Source organism: Triturus cristatus, chromosome 11 (genome assembly GCF_964204655.1).
Source record: "Triturus cristatus chromosome 11, aTriCri1.1, whole genome shotgun sequence".
NCBI lineage: Eukaryota > Metazoa > Chordata > Amphibia > Caudata > Salamandridae > Triturus > Triturus cristatus.
In genome coordinates this window covers 356,993,997-357,011,494 of record NC_140594.1, presented here as the reverse complement: position 1 = coordinate 357,011,494, position 17,498 = coordinate 356,993,997, and the positions used below count along the sequence as shown (strand labels likewise).

The 17,498-nt window shown below is 42.5% G+C and overlaps 1 protein-coding gene across 1 annotated transcript in view; it reads right to left on the bottom strand.

The window, feature by feature from the left end:
• The window catches only part of KREMEN1 (kringle containing transmembrane protein 1), a 366,592-nt gene that overhangs the window by 47,260 nt on the left and 301,834 nt on the right, over positions 1-17,498 (bottom strand). Inside the window, exon 5 of the mRNA XM_085633315.1 lies at positions 9,650-9,803. Coding sequence (XP_085489441.1) covers positions 9,650-9,803 — 154 coding nt within the window. The remainder of the gene's footprint in view (positions 1-9,649; positions 9,804-17,498) is intronic.

Below are 17,498 nucleotides of genomic sequence, written 5' to 3'. Positions count from 1 at the left end.
TGTAACATATTGCCCTCTATCAGAAACTCCATATTGTATATTTGGTCAAGAGACAGTAGATGACCATATCAAAAAAGGCTAGAGATTCTGGTGGAATATGGTTATTTTAGCAGTGCTATCTATGAGCAGTTCTGGCCATATCCCTTTCAACAGGAGCACTCTCCTTTTCTGAGACATTTTTGATTTTTGTGTTTTTGTAGCTAATACAGTTTCTACAGGGAGCTTTCAGATTGGAAAACTTTTAATCTCTTTTACCACTCTAGTTGGAGTTCCAATTCTGGGACTGCCCATTGACACTAGCCCTGTCTCTAGAGGTACCTTCTGCTCTGCGATAATCAGTTCTCACTCCTCCACTTCTCTTCTCAGAGTATCTCTCCGAGTGCCTGCTACTTTCCTGTTCCTTTGGCGATAGGGAAAAGTGATCATGAGAATATTGAAAACTGTATGATGCTTCAGCCTCTTATAGATCCTTCAATTGATCGGGTCTTCCCCCAAAACCTCTGATGGTATATACTAGGCTGCCGATGTGGTACTCCGGTCCAGGATTTAGATTTATAAAACTGTGCTTTCTTGTAACCTGCCCCTACTGACTCAGGGTTCCTCTCATCTACTTTCAGTTTTGAGTGCGGTTTCAGCAAGCATGCACCAATGGTATTACAATATAATAGAAATTCACTGAAAAAAACAAAGGTTACAGGGAAGTTATAGTTAGGCTGATATTTCACTCGTACAAAACTAGAGAAATTCAGCAGTTATATAGTTAGCTAAGCTAATTATAACTTGTGCCCCCGCAATGCACTTCTTATCACCTCACATGTTACATCACTCATGAAATGGTCAGTGACATCATTGATGACATCATCAAGTGACTGTGAGTGTTTTTAAAATGTTTATGAGTGGTAAATATATATAACTAGGTACGTTGTGGTGGCACGAGTTATAGTTAGCTCTCCTAACTATAACTGCTGAATTTCTCTGGTTTTGTATGAATGAAATATCACATACAGCATGTGTGGTTTACTCCACAGATTCAAAAGCATATCAATGTTTGTAGTACATTTCTTTTTTTAACAATATCCAATAATAAGACTTCTTCCTGAGGCATCCAGCCCACTACCTAATTTTATTTCCTTTCATGCTGACAGCATTCAATGAAACACCTCCATTTTAACTGCTACCTAATTCAGCTCCATCCTTCTCCTGACTACTATTGCTCCTTCACTTCAAAATGCTTAGAGTATGGATGGTGGGCCACAGTTATATCTATTGGGCTGAAGAGGAGGCTGCAAAAAAAGAGAGGTATTGACAGGGACTTGGGTTTGCCAAATGTGCAGATTACTTGGTTTGGCCAGAGAGGGTTAAAGTTTCATTAGTTGCTGGCTTTGGTTAAATCCATTGTAGATTCCCAAGCTCCTCACCTCATGGTTGTGCACTGTGGTGGCAATGACATATTCACATTGACTGGGGGAGAGCTGGAAATCCTAATGAAAGAAACCTTTGCAGAACTGATGTCACTTTTCCCTCACACTGTCTTGGTGTACTCTAATATATGCCAGACAGAAATGTAAGTGGTCAAATCAATTCTGTCCACAGATTGACAAAGCCAGAATGTTAATAAAACTGTTTCGGCATTCCTCAGAGACCATTGCATGGGCTGTATCTATTCAACAATCTGCTTTTTGACATGCATGGAATTTATAGAATGATGGAGTGCCCTTTACAGATGAAGGCAACAGGGTGTTTCTAAGTAACGTGAAACTCTGCACGCGGTCTTATGTGTAGCTGTCATATACATGCAACCACCACAACGGCTCTTGTTAGAGCCAGCCTAGTACTTGAAATATTGTGACATTTATTTCTAAAGGTTTTTTTTTCTTTTAATGTTTGGAGATCTTCGTGACGATGTAGCGATCCCTGTGAATGTTAGAAAGATTGAGAGGGACCCCTTAATAACCAAGGGAAATAGGGTACTTCACCCAGATAAAAGGAAATGTTCCCTTGATTTTGCTAGTTAACAGAGCATTAAGTATTACGTCAGAAAAAAGTTTATCTTTGGGAATTGAATTTTTCTTTATTTTTTTAAAACAAGTATATTCATCCTTGTCAATCATACAAATTCATTTAACAAAGCATCAAAATTATTAAAAACCTCCTAAAATACAATACAGTTTCAATACATTCACATAAACAAAAATGAAATTATATAAAAGAAATCTTTATAACACCATTATGACCAGCATAACGTTGAGACAAAAACACAATTTGTAAGATTCAGAAACTTCTCTTTACGAGTGCACATCAGATTAAATTTTTGGAAATACAGTACATTATACGTTGACAAATCTGTATATACGTAATCTGTATTTGTTCTCTGATTGCGCTATCCACAGCGTCGACGCGTTTCGATGGTTTCAGACTGATATTCCCATCTTTATCAAGACCACATACTTTTGTCTCACACTTCAGGAATTTTCCTTTGGGATTGGCGATCTTTTCCTGGCCCCTTATTCGTTTTGTATTTCTATTGACCCACTTCTTTCAACTTCTTCGTGGTTTAGTATGATATATTTTATCCTTTCTTCTTGTGATGAAGACGGGTTTTCCTGTTCTAAAAGAAACTTTTTTTTCTCCCTTTTTTTTGTTTCTGTCTGCAATTTTCTGTACTGCGCGGTATTTTAAAATGTTTCTTTCTGCGTCAGTATATCTGAATATTCGCTGTCTTGTAACCGTAATGTTTGTATAAGCATCGGAGCACGCTCTGTGATAATTTTCCGAGTTCCTGCGCTGCCGATTATTTAGAAGCCTCTTCCTACATAGGCGAGTCTACTGATTTCTCGCTATAATATAGCCGTCCTGTCAGAATCTGGATCGGAGCTAAATCGCTCCCTGTGAATACATCGCGAAAACAGAAAACAAAAGCATCATAAAATAATATGTAAAAAAATCCATTTTGAACATTACTCTACACTTATTACTATACACATACTTCTTTCAAAGCATGTTTAAACTCATATTTTTGTGCAAAGTTTCTTTAAAGGCCATCTTTCAGACCAATTTTCCATTTTCGGGACATCGCAACGTCAGCGTTAACCACGACAATCACGCCTTTTCCATAAAGTGAAAACACATATATGCATACATGATACAGTATTTTACACATTATGGGTTTATTAAAGTACACTTCAAACTCATGTTTTTCTAGTGCATTTCTAGGACAACCATCTCTAAAACCTATTTTCCGTTTTTGAAGTTACTCCACAGACCGCAATGACATTGGTAATCGTGATCCCTGCAGACAAGTTGCCAAAATGGAAAACAAAAGCAGTCATTCAATGGCCACCAACGCATTCAAAAATTATAACTATATAATTAATTCTAACCATCACAGTAGATAACTCACTATATTAATAATTCTATAAAAACAGTTATCAAAATCTCAATATCTCTAAAACAATGCGTGTTAATGATTCACTGATATAGTTTTTCACATCTTCACCCATATTTGTGACGACCTTGATAGTCGCAATGTCCCCCAATGGCACACAGGGAGCCGTGCTCGCGGTCGTGGCATCGCCGTGAATATCGCACTCAATTTAAAAAAACACTTTTGGACACATACCTTGTGCAACTAACACCCCCATTTCTCTAACATGGAGTCAGAGTACCTCTACTCTGACACTTTATGTTAGCGTTTTCAGAAATTTTCAACCCGTAAACCGTTCCCGATAGATAAAATGGTGGCTGCAACTTTCTTTTCAGGTTGCGTCTAGCCAATCAGAGCATTCCTGTTGGCACATGCATTTGCAATTCATCGCAAAACCACAATGAAATATGCGTGGCCAGATATCACTATAAGTTTAAACTTACTTTTTTCAACAGCTACTGAATGTATTTACACCAAATAAGCAAAAGGCACTTCATTAAACCAACATCTACCTCCCTGCCATATTTGGTGTAAATCCGTTACGCGGTTCGGGCTGTAGAAGTGGCTAAATGTTCCTATGGGAATTAGCATTACAAATGCAACCTTCTTTCGTGCCACAAATTCTCGTTCCCCACTGCATGGATCACCCACAAACTTTCCATAACAATAGAACCCACATAGACACTTTTTGGGGGAAATTTCATCAAGATTGGTCATCGACGCCAAAGTTATAGTCAAGTCCAAAAATGTTTTTTCTATGGAAACTAGGTCCTAACTATAACTACCTGGTGACTGCAGGTAGGTAATATATAAATGTTTGTGTGCATATTTATTTTAAAATGTTAAAATGAATTTTAATTAAATAATAAGTATTATTTTAATGTAATGTTTAACATCAAATTATGATAATTTATATATTTTACTATTTTAGAAAAAAAATACCTTATTTCATGTGAGGTTCAAATTTGAGTCCCCGCATCCATTATTTTCTATGGAAAGGTATTGCAGTACCAGTGGTTGGCCATGTGTGGTGCTGGCTTACTACTATCTTTTTTTCATAGTAACTTACTCTTGTGTGGCACAGCAGTTAGAGTGGCTGACTCCGGAGCACAAGGCTCGCGGTTCGACCGCCGGAGTAAGCTCAGCTCAGCACCATGTGACTCTGGGCAGTAGCTCACTTAATTTCCCCGATGGCCCCCAGCTCCTTGAAACCTTAAGGAGTGATATGTTTGCGCTTTACAAATGTGGATTATTATTGTAAGTTTGGCTCCACCCCCTTTCTCAGGGGTGGAGACCTGTAAATCACACTTTTACGTGAGTTACACTCAGATTTTGGGAATAGTCAAAAGCAGTAAAGCCCCTCAAAAGTGTAGGAATAAATTACACATGTAAATTACTTACACGTTTAAGATAATCTTGTGAATAGCCCCCATTGTGTATACATGAAATACAGGCATGATATTGTGAATAACATTAGCTAATAATTGTAAACACAGACATAACAGTTTCTATGGCCCTACACATAAGCAAAGGGGTCACATGTTAGAGATAGAATTATACAGTACAGCTCAGGCCAGGGTCATATTGGACTCCCATCAGAATAATGGTGCACGCAAGATAACCTCAGGTATCAGTCGTTGTGTGTAACCCTCACACCTCGGAGACCAGTCTCACTTCTAGTCAGTGTCAATAACACAACAGAAAATAACTGAGTATTGCACCAATTTTCAGAGAATAACATTTATAGAAATGTAACTCCCACAAGCCTTTGACCATGAAGCTTCTTTCAAACTGAGGGAAGAAGCGACCCCGGGTTTGGCACTATAAACATGCCATAAGAAATATCAATAGCACAGTGCGCTATGAAAAGAGTGCTTGGAGCAGCGAATTACGAAGGGGACATCTGGGGAGGGGGCAATAAGAAGATGGCGGGAGACGTCGAGTGAGCATGGTGCCCATAAATCAGCTTCAGTGTCACTGCACTGACTCTCTATCGAGCTTTTTAGCCAGAGGAAAGGCTGTGTCAACCTACTCTCCTAAGTGCCACGAGTCCTCCTTTGTGGCGCACTCAAGCAACTGGAGCCGGCCCTCTCCGGAGGCAGTGCGCTGACAGGCTTTCGTCGCCTGCTCGAATGGAGAGTCTCCCGGAAACGGCTTCAGCGCCCTAACCAGTTTAAATTCAAGCAGCATGAACTCAACACAGCCTCTAGCCTAAGGTTGTACGCATATGTTTGCTTATTTCTGCCCTCCCTCTCTACGCACAGATGTCTAAGGGCAAAAGAGATCGACCTGTCAGCCCGGTTGCCCCAGGAAGGGAGAACCTAAATGGGGACGAATTGAACACATGCTTAAATATATTTACATTTTTCTTCTTTTTAAAGTGACATGACTGAGATAGGGTAGAAGAAGGAAAACTACTCAGCTGTAGTTTTTGACTCATGTACAATTTATTTATGTTTTACTTATTAAAAATACAAACGTTGAGATTGATGTTTGCCAGGGAGACAATTGCATCTTTTACGGTCAAAGTTGGCATACGTGTCCCTACCACCCCGCCTGGTGCCACATTAGGAGTCTCCACATTTCTTTTCTTCTACATCATGAGTTTGAAGCTAGGATTGTTTACATCACTGCTCGCTGAGATTTAACACACTGAAGCGGAGAATCTTACAGTGATAGTTGGCGTACCCTGGGAGAATTCACTTATAATGAGCCCTCCAGCGACGGTGGCAAGTTCCAGTCAGTGTTGTCATTGTACATGGAGGGTCGTCGCCTCTGGCCCACAATATGAGCTGGCTTTGTTTAAATACCCTTTAATGTGAGGGCTGGCATGTGGCAGCAGCAGGGCCCAAAGGCAGCCGCCTCGGAGCTTTGCAGCAGCAGGTGTCTGTGGATTACCCTAAACCACCAGGGCTAGGTGACATTCGCTGGCACAGCATCAGTGGCACCCGGGCACGATATACTGTCGCCGGGACATTCCATGCCATGCATTGCTCGCGCTCCCCAGCGTGTCATCTGATGCAGGGCAAAGGGGCCAACTGCATGTGGCTTGAAATCAGTCGTGATGTGCCGCTGACCCACTGTGTGATCTGGTGCCAGCCACACTAGTCATACTGTGTGCCGTAGACTCTCGGCTTAATCGAAGAATGTGCTGTATATTCATGTTTTGATGCTAGCTCTTTGTGCTGCAGGCCCACATGCTGCTACCTGGGCAGTGTGCTGCAGACTATTGCAGCACTGTGTTTTGCAGGCTCCTGATCTGATAGTACTGATGTGATAGTGCTGTGTGCTTTATTAGATCGTGGCCTGACAGCAGTGCTTTGTAATGCAAACTTCTGTGGGCTGCAGGACCCAGACTTTGTAGCAGTGTTGTGTGCTTCCGGGTCACCATTTAATATTAGTGCTTTTTAGTCCAGGCTCTTAACTGCTACAACTGCTGTGTGCTGCATGATCACGGGTATGGAGTGGTGCTGGCTAATGCATGCTTGTGTCTTGTCAGCAGGGCTGTAGGCTCATTGCTTGATAGTAGCATTTTGTGTTGTAGGCAGTACTTTAAATGGGCCGGTACTGTATGGTACTGATTACAAGCACTTTTTTATTTTGAGAGGGAGAGTACCTGAACTTATGAATAAAAATGTAATATTTTCTATTGGAAAGTACCGTCCCTCCTCAGAAACAAACAGGTACTTTGGTACAGAGTACCTGCACTTCTATTTTTCCATTTCAAGCACTGGTTGTAGGCACAGGATTTCAAAGCAGGCTCACAACTTGATTCTGGTGCTGTGAGCGGCAGGGTCATGGCTTGATGGCAGTGCTCCAGGGTCATGCTTTTATAGAAGCCGTGAGTGCTGCAGACTCACAGTTTGTTAGTAGTGCTGTATGTGGTTGACTTGATAACGCCATGTGCTGAAGACTTTTGGCATGGTAGAAGTGCTGTGTGCTACAGACTCTTGTGTAGTACATCTGACTTTGGAGCTTCAGGACATGGTAGTCTGGGCCTGGAGGCCCTGGGTCTATTGGTATCGTCAGGGTGTTTGCACAAAACATCGGAGAAAAAATATAGAGTGGACAAAATATTGTGTCAAGAATATTGAGGACAAAACTTTGTAAAGGTAAGTTTCTATGAGTAAACAAACTTGAACTATACTTAACTTCACATATATTATGTACCTTGATTTTATATACATATAAATATATATATATATTATTATTTTTTTTTTTAAATTACCACCAAAAAGAAAGTTTCTACTCCGCACTCCAGGGATTGATTTTGTCAGATTTATTTATTGATTTCCTTTTACCATCACCTACGTGTTTCAACCAAAATGGTCTTGATCACGAACTGGAGTCAGTATGTAGAAGATTTGCAGTCACTGGTGTTTTTATGTGTTTATAGAACTGAGAGCATTTTGCTGGTTCTCTCGAACACAGTTCTGAAGGAGAATGTTGGTGCACTGGTAAGTGGGACACACACTTGACCTCCTGTACAGGAAATGACTGAGTCTTCCTGTTTTACGAGTAGGTGAATTGTTATGTTGCAGGGCACCTGCATGTGATGGTGATTCTCTTCATAAGTAGGCACAACCTATACATATATCATCTACTTTCTCTCTGAAGAGAGTTCAATACCCCAAACATCATCAATTGTCCTTGCTTGTGAGTTAATATGCTTTAGCTCAATTCAGAAGAATTATTTTTATGCAGGCAACTGTAACTAGTTTCCTCATCTCTCTGCCTCATAAAATGATGCTTTCTCTGGCAGCTAGATTAGTTTGGATTACAGGCAGCTCCACCTTCAGCAAGGAGCAGCTCATTGGATGAAAAACAACAATCCTCTTTTCCTCTTCCCTAGGCCAGGATCTTTTTTCAGTCAAGCAAGAGAAGTTGAACTGGAAAGTTGAAAGTTTAATTCCATTTTAAAAATCCGTCTATCAGTTATGGGTAGGAATGATTTTATTCAAAACTGTCAAATAGTTCAGTGGCTGATACCTTGGTCACATGCCTCCTGTCTCTCATCTCAGCTCCAATACTGTAATCTAACAGAGAATGTGGCTTGGAACATCTACCATTTGCATGTCCCCATTCACCCATACACTGACAGGCAAATGGTATATGACATACCTATTTCTCAGAGTTTCAAAAGAGTGCTGGTAACCAGCTGGAGTGCCCTTTGGCATGGGAGGAGGATTGTAGAAGACTGCTTGTAGCCAGACAAGAAGCCACTCTGCCCCTTTTATCAGTAGCAACGTCACCTGCCTTGTAGAGGGCCATCCTGGTTGGAGAAATGAGCACATGTTTGCCTTGCAATGTAACCTAGTGAGGTAGCTTAGCGTTAGAATCGTGCAAAATGTGATACGAACATGAAACTTTGCACAGGTAAAAAAAAAATGAGTGTTGACATAGACCCCAAAATTCGTATGGCTACTTTGCCCGTGTAGCGCCATAAAAGAACATGGCCTTGTTGCCATTCGAAAAGCCAGCAACACAACAGAGCGCAACAAGCTCACATTATCACAAAGCATGCAACAAACCCATTACTGTGCAGAGGGACAGTGCGGAGTGGGGTATCCTCACTACCACACTGGATCACCCATCCCTCGTAAGACAGAGTGTGTATCATACTCACTGGTAGACAGAGTGACATCACCCCCCCCCCCCCCCCGAGGACAGTGCTTAAAATATTTACTATGACAGAGTGACACCTCGTTATCAACAGGTGGTATGACTGACACAGCATTGCAGGGGGATTTATTCCCCAGAATATAAATATAACATGCTAATTGCCACTGGAAGTGGCACCCACATCCTCCACACAGGCCATAGTACAACATGCTCACTGTCACATAGAGTAAAAATCTCTCACACAACGTCTGGGATGACAGACTGTCACACAGTGCTATCTCCTCATCAGGAGTGGGAATAACATTCTCTTTTCGACGCAGGAAACTGATTCTCACAAGAAAGGGAGTGATATGGTTACAACTTTTCAAAGGGATCACTCTGAGACGGAGAAGGAAACATCCGTCTTGGAGATCCCAGAGTGACATGTCCACTACAGTCAGTGGAGGAACATGATGAACGACTTACAAAGTGACATCTTCCCTACACAAAGGATGTCATCTCTTCACTGTCACATAGAATGACAACTCTCATACATAACAAGGTGTGGCCTACTCACTTCATCAAGAGTGATATCTCCCTCACAGGACATGGTGGCATACTTACTGTCGAACAGAATGACCCGTCCGTCTCCGCCGCAGGGCTGAGTGTGGTCCCCGAAGCAGACGCTGTTGCACTCCGTGCTGACTGCCTCGTCGTACTTCCAGTACTCTGGGTCATTCCCACAAAAGCAGGCATAACCCGACTCCATCCCAGCCATCTGCAATGAAAGAAAGAGGCATCAGGAAGTCTGGGTGCAGACACTAATAAGAGGTACCTCATATGAACCCTTGAACAAATATCCTGCCTGAGAGGAGCTCCTACTAATTCTGGAGCAAAGGTCCTGGCACACAAGTGCTTCCTTTCAAACTTGGCCAAACAATCTGGTTGGCAAGTATTTCCTACTGGAACACACTAGCTGTCATGCAAATACTTTCTACCAAACGTGGGACAAACAGCCTGACAGACAAGCACTTTCTACCAATCTTGGAGCAAGCAACCTGTCACACAAGTATTTCGCACCAATCGTGGGCTTAACTACCTGCTCGCTGAGTACTTTCTACCAATTCTGGAACGAACAACCTTCCAACCAAGTACTTCCTGTCAATCCAGGAGCAAACAGCCAATCATGCAAATACTTCCTTCCAAACTTGAGGCAACCAGCCTGCCAACAAAGTACTTCCTTCTTTGTACTTAGTTGGCAGGTTGTTTGATCCAAAAATGGAGCAAGCCATCTGTCACGCAAATAATCCTCACCAACCCTGGAACAAACAAATTACCACTCACGTTCTTTCTACCAAACCTGGGAAAAGCAGCCTGCCAGGCAGATACTTCCTACCAAACATCTAACAGAGACGGCCAGCAAATCTGCTATGTGTATTATACTGTATTGTATTTAATAGTTTTTTATGATTTAACAAATTAAGTTAACGGCAACAATAATAGAACACAAATAGACGTAAAACATATGAAAACGAGAACTCAGAGAAGAAATATCAAAAGCATTTCACCTGCCTTTAAGATGCTTCAGAAACGAGCGAGCAAACGTTAACACTTTAGGAAAGGTCACCAAGTTTTGCATACCATTGATTTTCATTTTTTTAAACATATTTTATAGCACTTTGTAATAAGGCAAGGTCCATGTTGCAGGTGCATCAGGTTATCATACATCAGCAGAATACTCTCCCCCGTTATATCAGTTGCTCCTCTCTTCTGCAGCAACAAACCCATACAATGCAAATAGCAATGGCCAAATGAGAGGAACAGAATTATCCAATGTAGAATGCAATTTCCGTGGTCCTAGGAAACTACCCACTGACAATCATGTGCCATATTCAACATGAACTGCAACCCAACTTCCTGTAACCCAGCCCCCTGCCCCAATGGCATGCCGGGACCTTTCCTAATGTGGGATCCCTGCACGCAGGTCTATAATACGGAGGTCCAGCCCCAATAGGCGAAAACCTTGTGTGGCCACTCAAGGCTCGGTCAAAGCAAGATCCTCATTTTATGCATACAGTCAGGGAGTGTCCAGCGCTCCGTCTTGAGAGGGAAGAGCAGGGTGTCTCATTTCTTCTACTAATGCCTCCCAGGGTTGTGCTTAACATTGATGTAGAGAAGAAGACCATTCCGCGGCTGAACAGTATAGCTTGACATTCAAATAGTTTGGGCTACTTGAGTGCAAAACACACTGCCTAATACTAAACATCACCAATGATTGTGTGAGAATACAATTTTTGGTTTTGCAGTTCAGTCACCTTTAGCAGGTCAATTCATGGCACAAAAGAGTCTATTAAGTTCAGCGTAGCAGAGCGCCCTGCGTACCACGAACCTAAGTGTGGGCGTAGCGTATGCGCTTTGGACTCTCAACCGGCTCGGGGGGCCCTCCAGCCCCCCCCCTCCCAGCCGCTATCTGCCGTGCACCACGCACGGGCCCGCCGCGCCCCGCTGGGCGGCTGCTGAACTCTCCGCACTGGCGCAAAATGATCTCCCCCCTCTCCCCCCCCTTGACCCTGTTTGAGTTAATAGCCCCCATCCCTATTACCTCTCTCGCCGTATAAGCGTCGGGAGCGGCTTGCTTATAGGCTGTGTTTCCCGGCTGGATTCCTGATTTCTCACAGATAGCAAACGGTGGCTGCGCTGTCTGGCACCCCCGGAGCGCTGCCCTACTTAGCGTGCCCTGCTCTCTGATGGTGGAGCGGCGATTACCCACCTGTCCTGCCAGGGATGGGTGCGTCCGAAGCTTGCGGTAACCTCTTGCCGAGGACGCGCAGGGTTGAGAGCTGGGCATGCCCCGATGACCAGCGGATTGGGCGATACAGCGCTCGGGGGCTGGGCGTGCACCACACAACGCACACATGGACCCGCAAACGACATTGCAGGCTAGAATTGCCTGATTTAAGTGCACGGCACTTCCTTTATGTCACAGAGAGCTATGCTGAAGCGCCGGCGCCGCGCCCGGCCCGTGTTGTGGACATGACGCTGGTGCTGTACCGACTAGGGGCCCCTAAGTCCGAGATTCTTAATGATGCTCTACATGACTTTAGATGGGGCCTGGGCGGTGGCTGCGGCGCGGGCTGAGACACAACGCCATCCTTGCTGCCACCACTGCGACTCAGGAACACCAATCACACACAAACAACAAAATGGACCTACCACTTGTTCAGGTGCGCGTCCAAGGACTACAGCAATACCACCATGTACAACGCCGCCGGACCCCAGGGTTGCCGGCTGAATGGCTGTGTCATATTGTTTGAAAAGCACTTACCTATTGCATAACTGATTTGACACCATGGATGGTGCATGTACACTATGTGATGATGCAACTATGAATAATAAAGGTTTTCCAAAAAAAAAAAAAAAAAAAAAAGAGTCTATTAAGATTCCGTTCTTAAGTATAGCGACCTCCCTTCCCGTGCAATAGGAATTTAACAACATGGGATGATGAGGGGTCACAAACAAAGTTTTCAGGTCTGATCTTCAGCTAAAGTTGAGCTATCGTCCGAGGAGCTGTGTCCCTAATTTGGGAATGGGTGGAGACAGGTAAGAAGTCCTACTAGTTTATGGATGGGAAAATAAACTTTAAACAGAGTGGGCTTCAATTTTTGTTGGATAATGCCAGATTTGCTTGATTGCTTGGATCTGAGTAGAATGTGTTTGAGAGTTGAGCTCTAAACACGCAGATCAACCTCTCTCTCTGAGACTTGCATTTGAGCATGGCTTGTAAGGGTAGAGCTGCATTACCAGACCACAAGTTTTGACTGGGTGTATAGTTAAAAAATAATGAGTGGAGGTGTTTTGGGCAAAGACCTGCTTGTGTTTTGAAGGCTTTGGAAAGAAATTTTAACATTATTCTCCATGACATAGTGAGCCAGTGCTGATTCCTTTAGATTAAGACATATTCTCGATGCCAAGTTTTGCAATCAGTAGATTTTTGCAACCTTTTTTTGAGGAGCCACTGTACACAATGTTACAATAATTAAATCTTGACAGAACCAAGGCCCTAGTAAATTCACAGCAGTTTGAAACCTGAAGCAGTGGAAGGATCCTTCTCAGCAGCAAATAGTTGTAATCGGAGGGCCCGATTCACAATGGCAATCTGAGACACAAGTCTAACCTTACAACTTTTGGGATTCACAGAGGTCATTTACGAGTCGTATCTTTACGTCCAAAGTCAGGCCGGAATCTCTAGCTCGAGCCGTACTCTCTGGCTCGGGCCGTAAATTCTGCATCAAAACCAGAATCTCCAGCTTGGGCCAGATGAAGTGTGCTCAATGGGCCGGAACACAATTTTCACAAAAAGGAACATTAGGAACATGACATAAATGGGAGAAGAGGTCATGAAAATCAGTTTGGGCAGGGAAAAGGGTGTGGCCAGACACTACATCACATCCCAGAAAGGTTTGCTCCTTTGCATCATGGTACTTGCAGACAACATTTTGCGCTCTTCTGAGATTTCACTATAGTGTTACACCAAAGTTTGTTTCTAGCCCATTGAGCACACTTCATCCGGCCCTAGCCGTAGATTCCGGCCCAGGTGCGGAGATCATGGCCCGGGTGCGAAGATTATGGCCCTGGTGCCAAGACTACGGTCCAATCCGGAGAGTACGGCGTGAGCCGGAGATTACGGTCCAACTGTGGATATAAACATACGGCTCGTGAATGACGCTCAGCCTGCTTTCTGCTTTTCGTTTTGCCCTGGTGGGACTACCTGTCCCAAGGCTCACCTAAACACTGCACAGCTGCTAGCCATTGAGGGAAGCGTTCAACAACGCTTACATAGCACCCCCTCACATCACGCTGCGCAGGATGCTCTCCTGCTCTCTGCTTTTCGTTTTGCCCTGGTGGGACTACCTGTCCCAGGACTCACTTGACCACTGCACAGCTGCTGGTCATGAGGGAGGCATTCGCCAATGCACTACAAAGCACTGTCCATGGCTCAGGAAGCACGCGGGTCTCACCTGGGCACGTGCCCGGTTGAAGACAGAGCCAAGAGTGCACCTGTCTGCGCCCCTCCTCAGCCGGATGAGGCGGGGCTGGGCCGCCCCCCTTGGTCTCCTTTTTTTTCTCCTAACACTAACTGAAGTTACGGTAGGAGGAATTATTTAATCCGATTACCTAGTAGTGCTATCATTATGAAATATTAAACATAAAATATGGGGAAACGGAAATTAGCACCAAATTCTGCGGGAAAGGGGAAAAAATCTACTGGAGTTAGTATACCAATAAAAAATTACCTAACTAACGCAAGGGGGTTAAACAATAATAACATTGTGAATGCAGAGGAATGTTTAGCTGCCACCAAAACAGCACTGAATGCTGCTATAAAAGAAACTCGGTCTGAAATAGTGACTGTAGAGTCTGGAACAAACTTTGTCAACTGCTCAGGGGATAACAAAATGCAAAAAAACGTCCATGTGTATTGACGTAGCCACTAGAGATATCAGTTTTATCAAATAGCACAGAATTGATATCCCCTCCTGCCAAAAAGAGCAAACAACGAATTAAAACGATAAAAACTGGAAAAAAATCATTACATGGAATTGACCAAGTCCCGATATCAAATAGCTCACAAAATCTGGAACTTTATTTAAAAAACTGCACGGCAACATTGACACCTTTGAAATTAGATTATTGGCCAATAAAAAAATGGTTAAAAGTGACGCTGACCAGTTTGTGAAAATGATCAAAGACCTATCACATTTAGATAAGACGTCTAGTGCATTGCATTCTACGGATTTGGTTAGCAGGGAGCCCACGGGACATTTCCTACAAGTAGTAACCAATGACATTTCCCTTGCCAAGTAAAAGAGAATATAACTGCACATATATGATCATCCAAATCTGTTAACATAGATATGATTAAACAAAACAATTAATAATAACAATGGGGCCAAAGGCGATACAATGTATAGATCAATGAGAAATCACCAGGACTCCCTGCATTTACGACTCCATGCAACACCATACACAATTGTCCTAAAAAATGTTCCAAAGATGACAGATAAGGCCAAAGAAACATGGAGGGTTCTGAAGAACAAGGTTGTTTATTGGTTCCCTAAGAATAGCAATTGCCGTACAGACTTTCTTTGTCAAAGTATCATCATGATAAGAAGAGTGAACTGTGTCGGTTATGCAACGAAACACTGTAAAGGGGACTGTGTTGTTGCAACCTTCCGTTCACCAGAGATGGTTAAAGCATTACTTAGCGAACTGCTCCACCATCAAATGAGGACACTGAAACTTCAAGGTGACATTGTAGCAGTGCCATTGAGGTTCTTCTACAAATCGGATGCTGAACAATTCGCTCGTGTTAGTAATGGCGATACACCTGCAGATTGGTATACTCCACTACCACTCACAAATAGATTTTGACCTCTCAGAAGATGCAGTGAACTCGATTGACTGCATAAGGCTGTAACACAAGAAATTAATAGACTCCAAGGTATCCTAAGCAATGGCAATCCCTCAGAAATTCAAACCAGCCATAAGATTGCCCCAAATAAGACCCAATGACATACAAATCTGATTGTTAAAACATGGAACATAGCTGGAATAAGAAATAAGATGAAGGACGATACATGGCTTGACTTTGTTATAAATTGTCAACTAATTTTCTTACAAGAAACTTGGCACACCAATGCTTTTTATATTGAGGGATATTCCTCGGTCGTTACACCAGCAACCCCTTACCGGAATGGAAGGGTTAAAGGAGGACAAGCTACCTTAGTTTCAGTGACAACCCTGTTGATTTTTTTTAAAAACTATACCAACTCACAGTTTTTTAAAATTCTTGTGGTTTCAGACTACAGAAAATCAGTGTATATTATTAACTAATTTCTATAATAATATATTTTATAATACCAGAAACCAGGGTGTAATGGCCCTAGTGAAGTAACTAGATACATTTACAAAATATATTAAGGGTGATTGTTTTTATATTTGGGTCAGCGATTTTAATTGCAGAAAATGCGATGTTTGGACATATGGATGAACATGGTGAAGTTTATCCTCATCTCTCTCACAATCTATACGGAGAGACAATTATTGGTGTAATGTGTAAGTATAATGTGGAACTCTTGGAGCACTTAATTGTAGAAGGGCAAATCATGGTACCAATATACGAAGGCCATAGATACTCGTTAACTATTGACCACATTTTGATTTCAGATAGTGGCCGAGGACAAATTGAAAAATTTGAAGTCATAGAAAGTTAATTTAGCGATAACCAACCACTATTTATGACTCTTAGACTTAGCACTATACACCAGGAGAGGGTTTGTTTAGTTACAGATATCGTAACTCAAAGAGAGAATGGCATTAGTATCAAATGGTCGGGTGTTAATCTATCCATCTTCCTTGACAAAATAGAGCATGATAGATACTAAGATTTCGATACCTGTAACGAGGGAGACTCCAGTGACATACACATCATAACAAACTTTTGTAATAATACCTATGCAATTTCAGGAGATTTAAAAATTAAGAATAAAAAGACCTTAAAGCAAAGTGCCAGCTGGTTTGACCGACATGTAAAAAAGCAACCCATGACCTAAAAAGGCCTAGAGACAGTGAAATGCTAAAAACACTGAAGAAGTCTTATAAACAGACCCTAAATGAAAGGAGCGCAATGATACAGGAACAAGTTTGGGGAAAATTAGTACAAGCAGCAGATACACGGGAAGCAACATTATTTTGGAAAACAACAAATCCTCCTTTTTTTAGAAGTCAGGCGTCAGTCAAGATTGAAACCCTAGTACAATCTTCGGATTGGATAAGTCATTTTGGACAGATCTTCAATCCAAATAATGACAATCCATTAATCCTTGAAAAAAGGGGGGGGGGGGGTCTTGATGAGGTACCCATAGATATCTTTAAGTCAGATACTGACTTTTGGGCCCCAATGTTACTAAGAGTCTGTAACGCATCAGCAAGTGGCTTTCTGCCTGTAACCTGGACGGAAAGCGTCATTGTTGTGATCTTCAAGAAGGGAGATGCAAAATGCTATCACCCCATATCCCTTCTTGATTCAACCTCAAAATTGATGGGCATAGTCCTTCTGGAAAGATTAGAAAGTTGGGCAGATGACAACTCAGATCTTACAGAATCCCAATATAGATTCAGAAGAGATATAGGGACTATAGAACAGTGTCAACCTTCACCTAATAATTAGTAAACATACACTCTCTAAGAAGGGCCATCTACACTTATGTTTTGTAGATTTAACAAGGGCCTTCGACTTGATCAACCACGTAAAATTATGGCAGACCTTGGATAGAATGAGTGCCCCTAGCGAGATTATAATTTCCCTATCTCAAATATATAAATAATTATGCGCCAGAGTTCGATACGGGCCCAAACGTGAGGGCACTCCATGTTTTAGGGTAACACGCTGGATTAGACAATGCTGCATCCT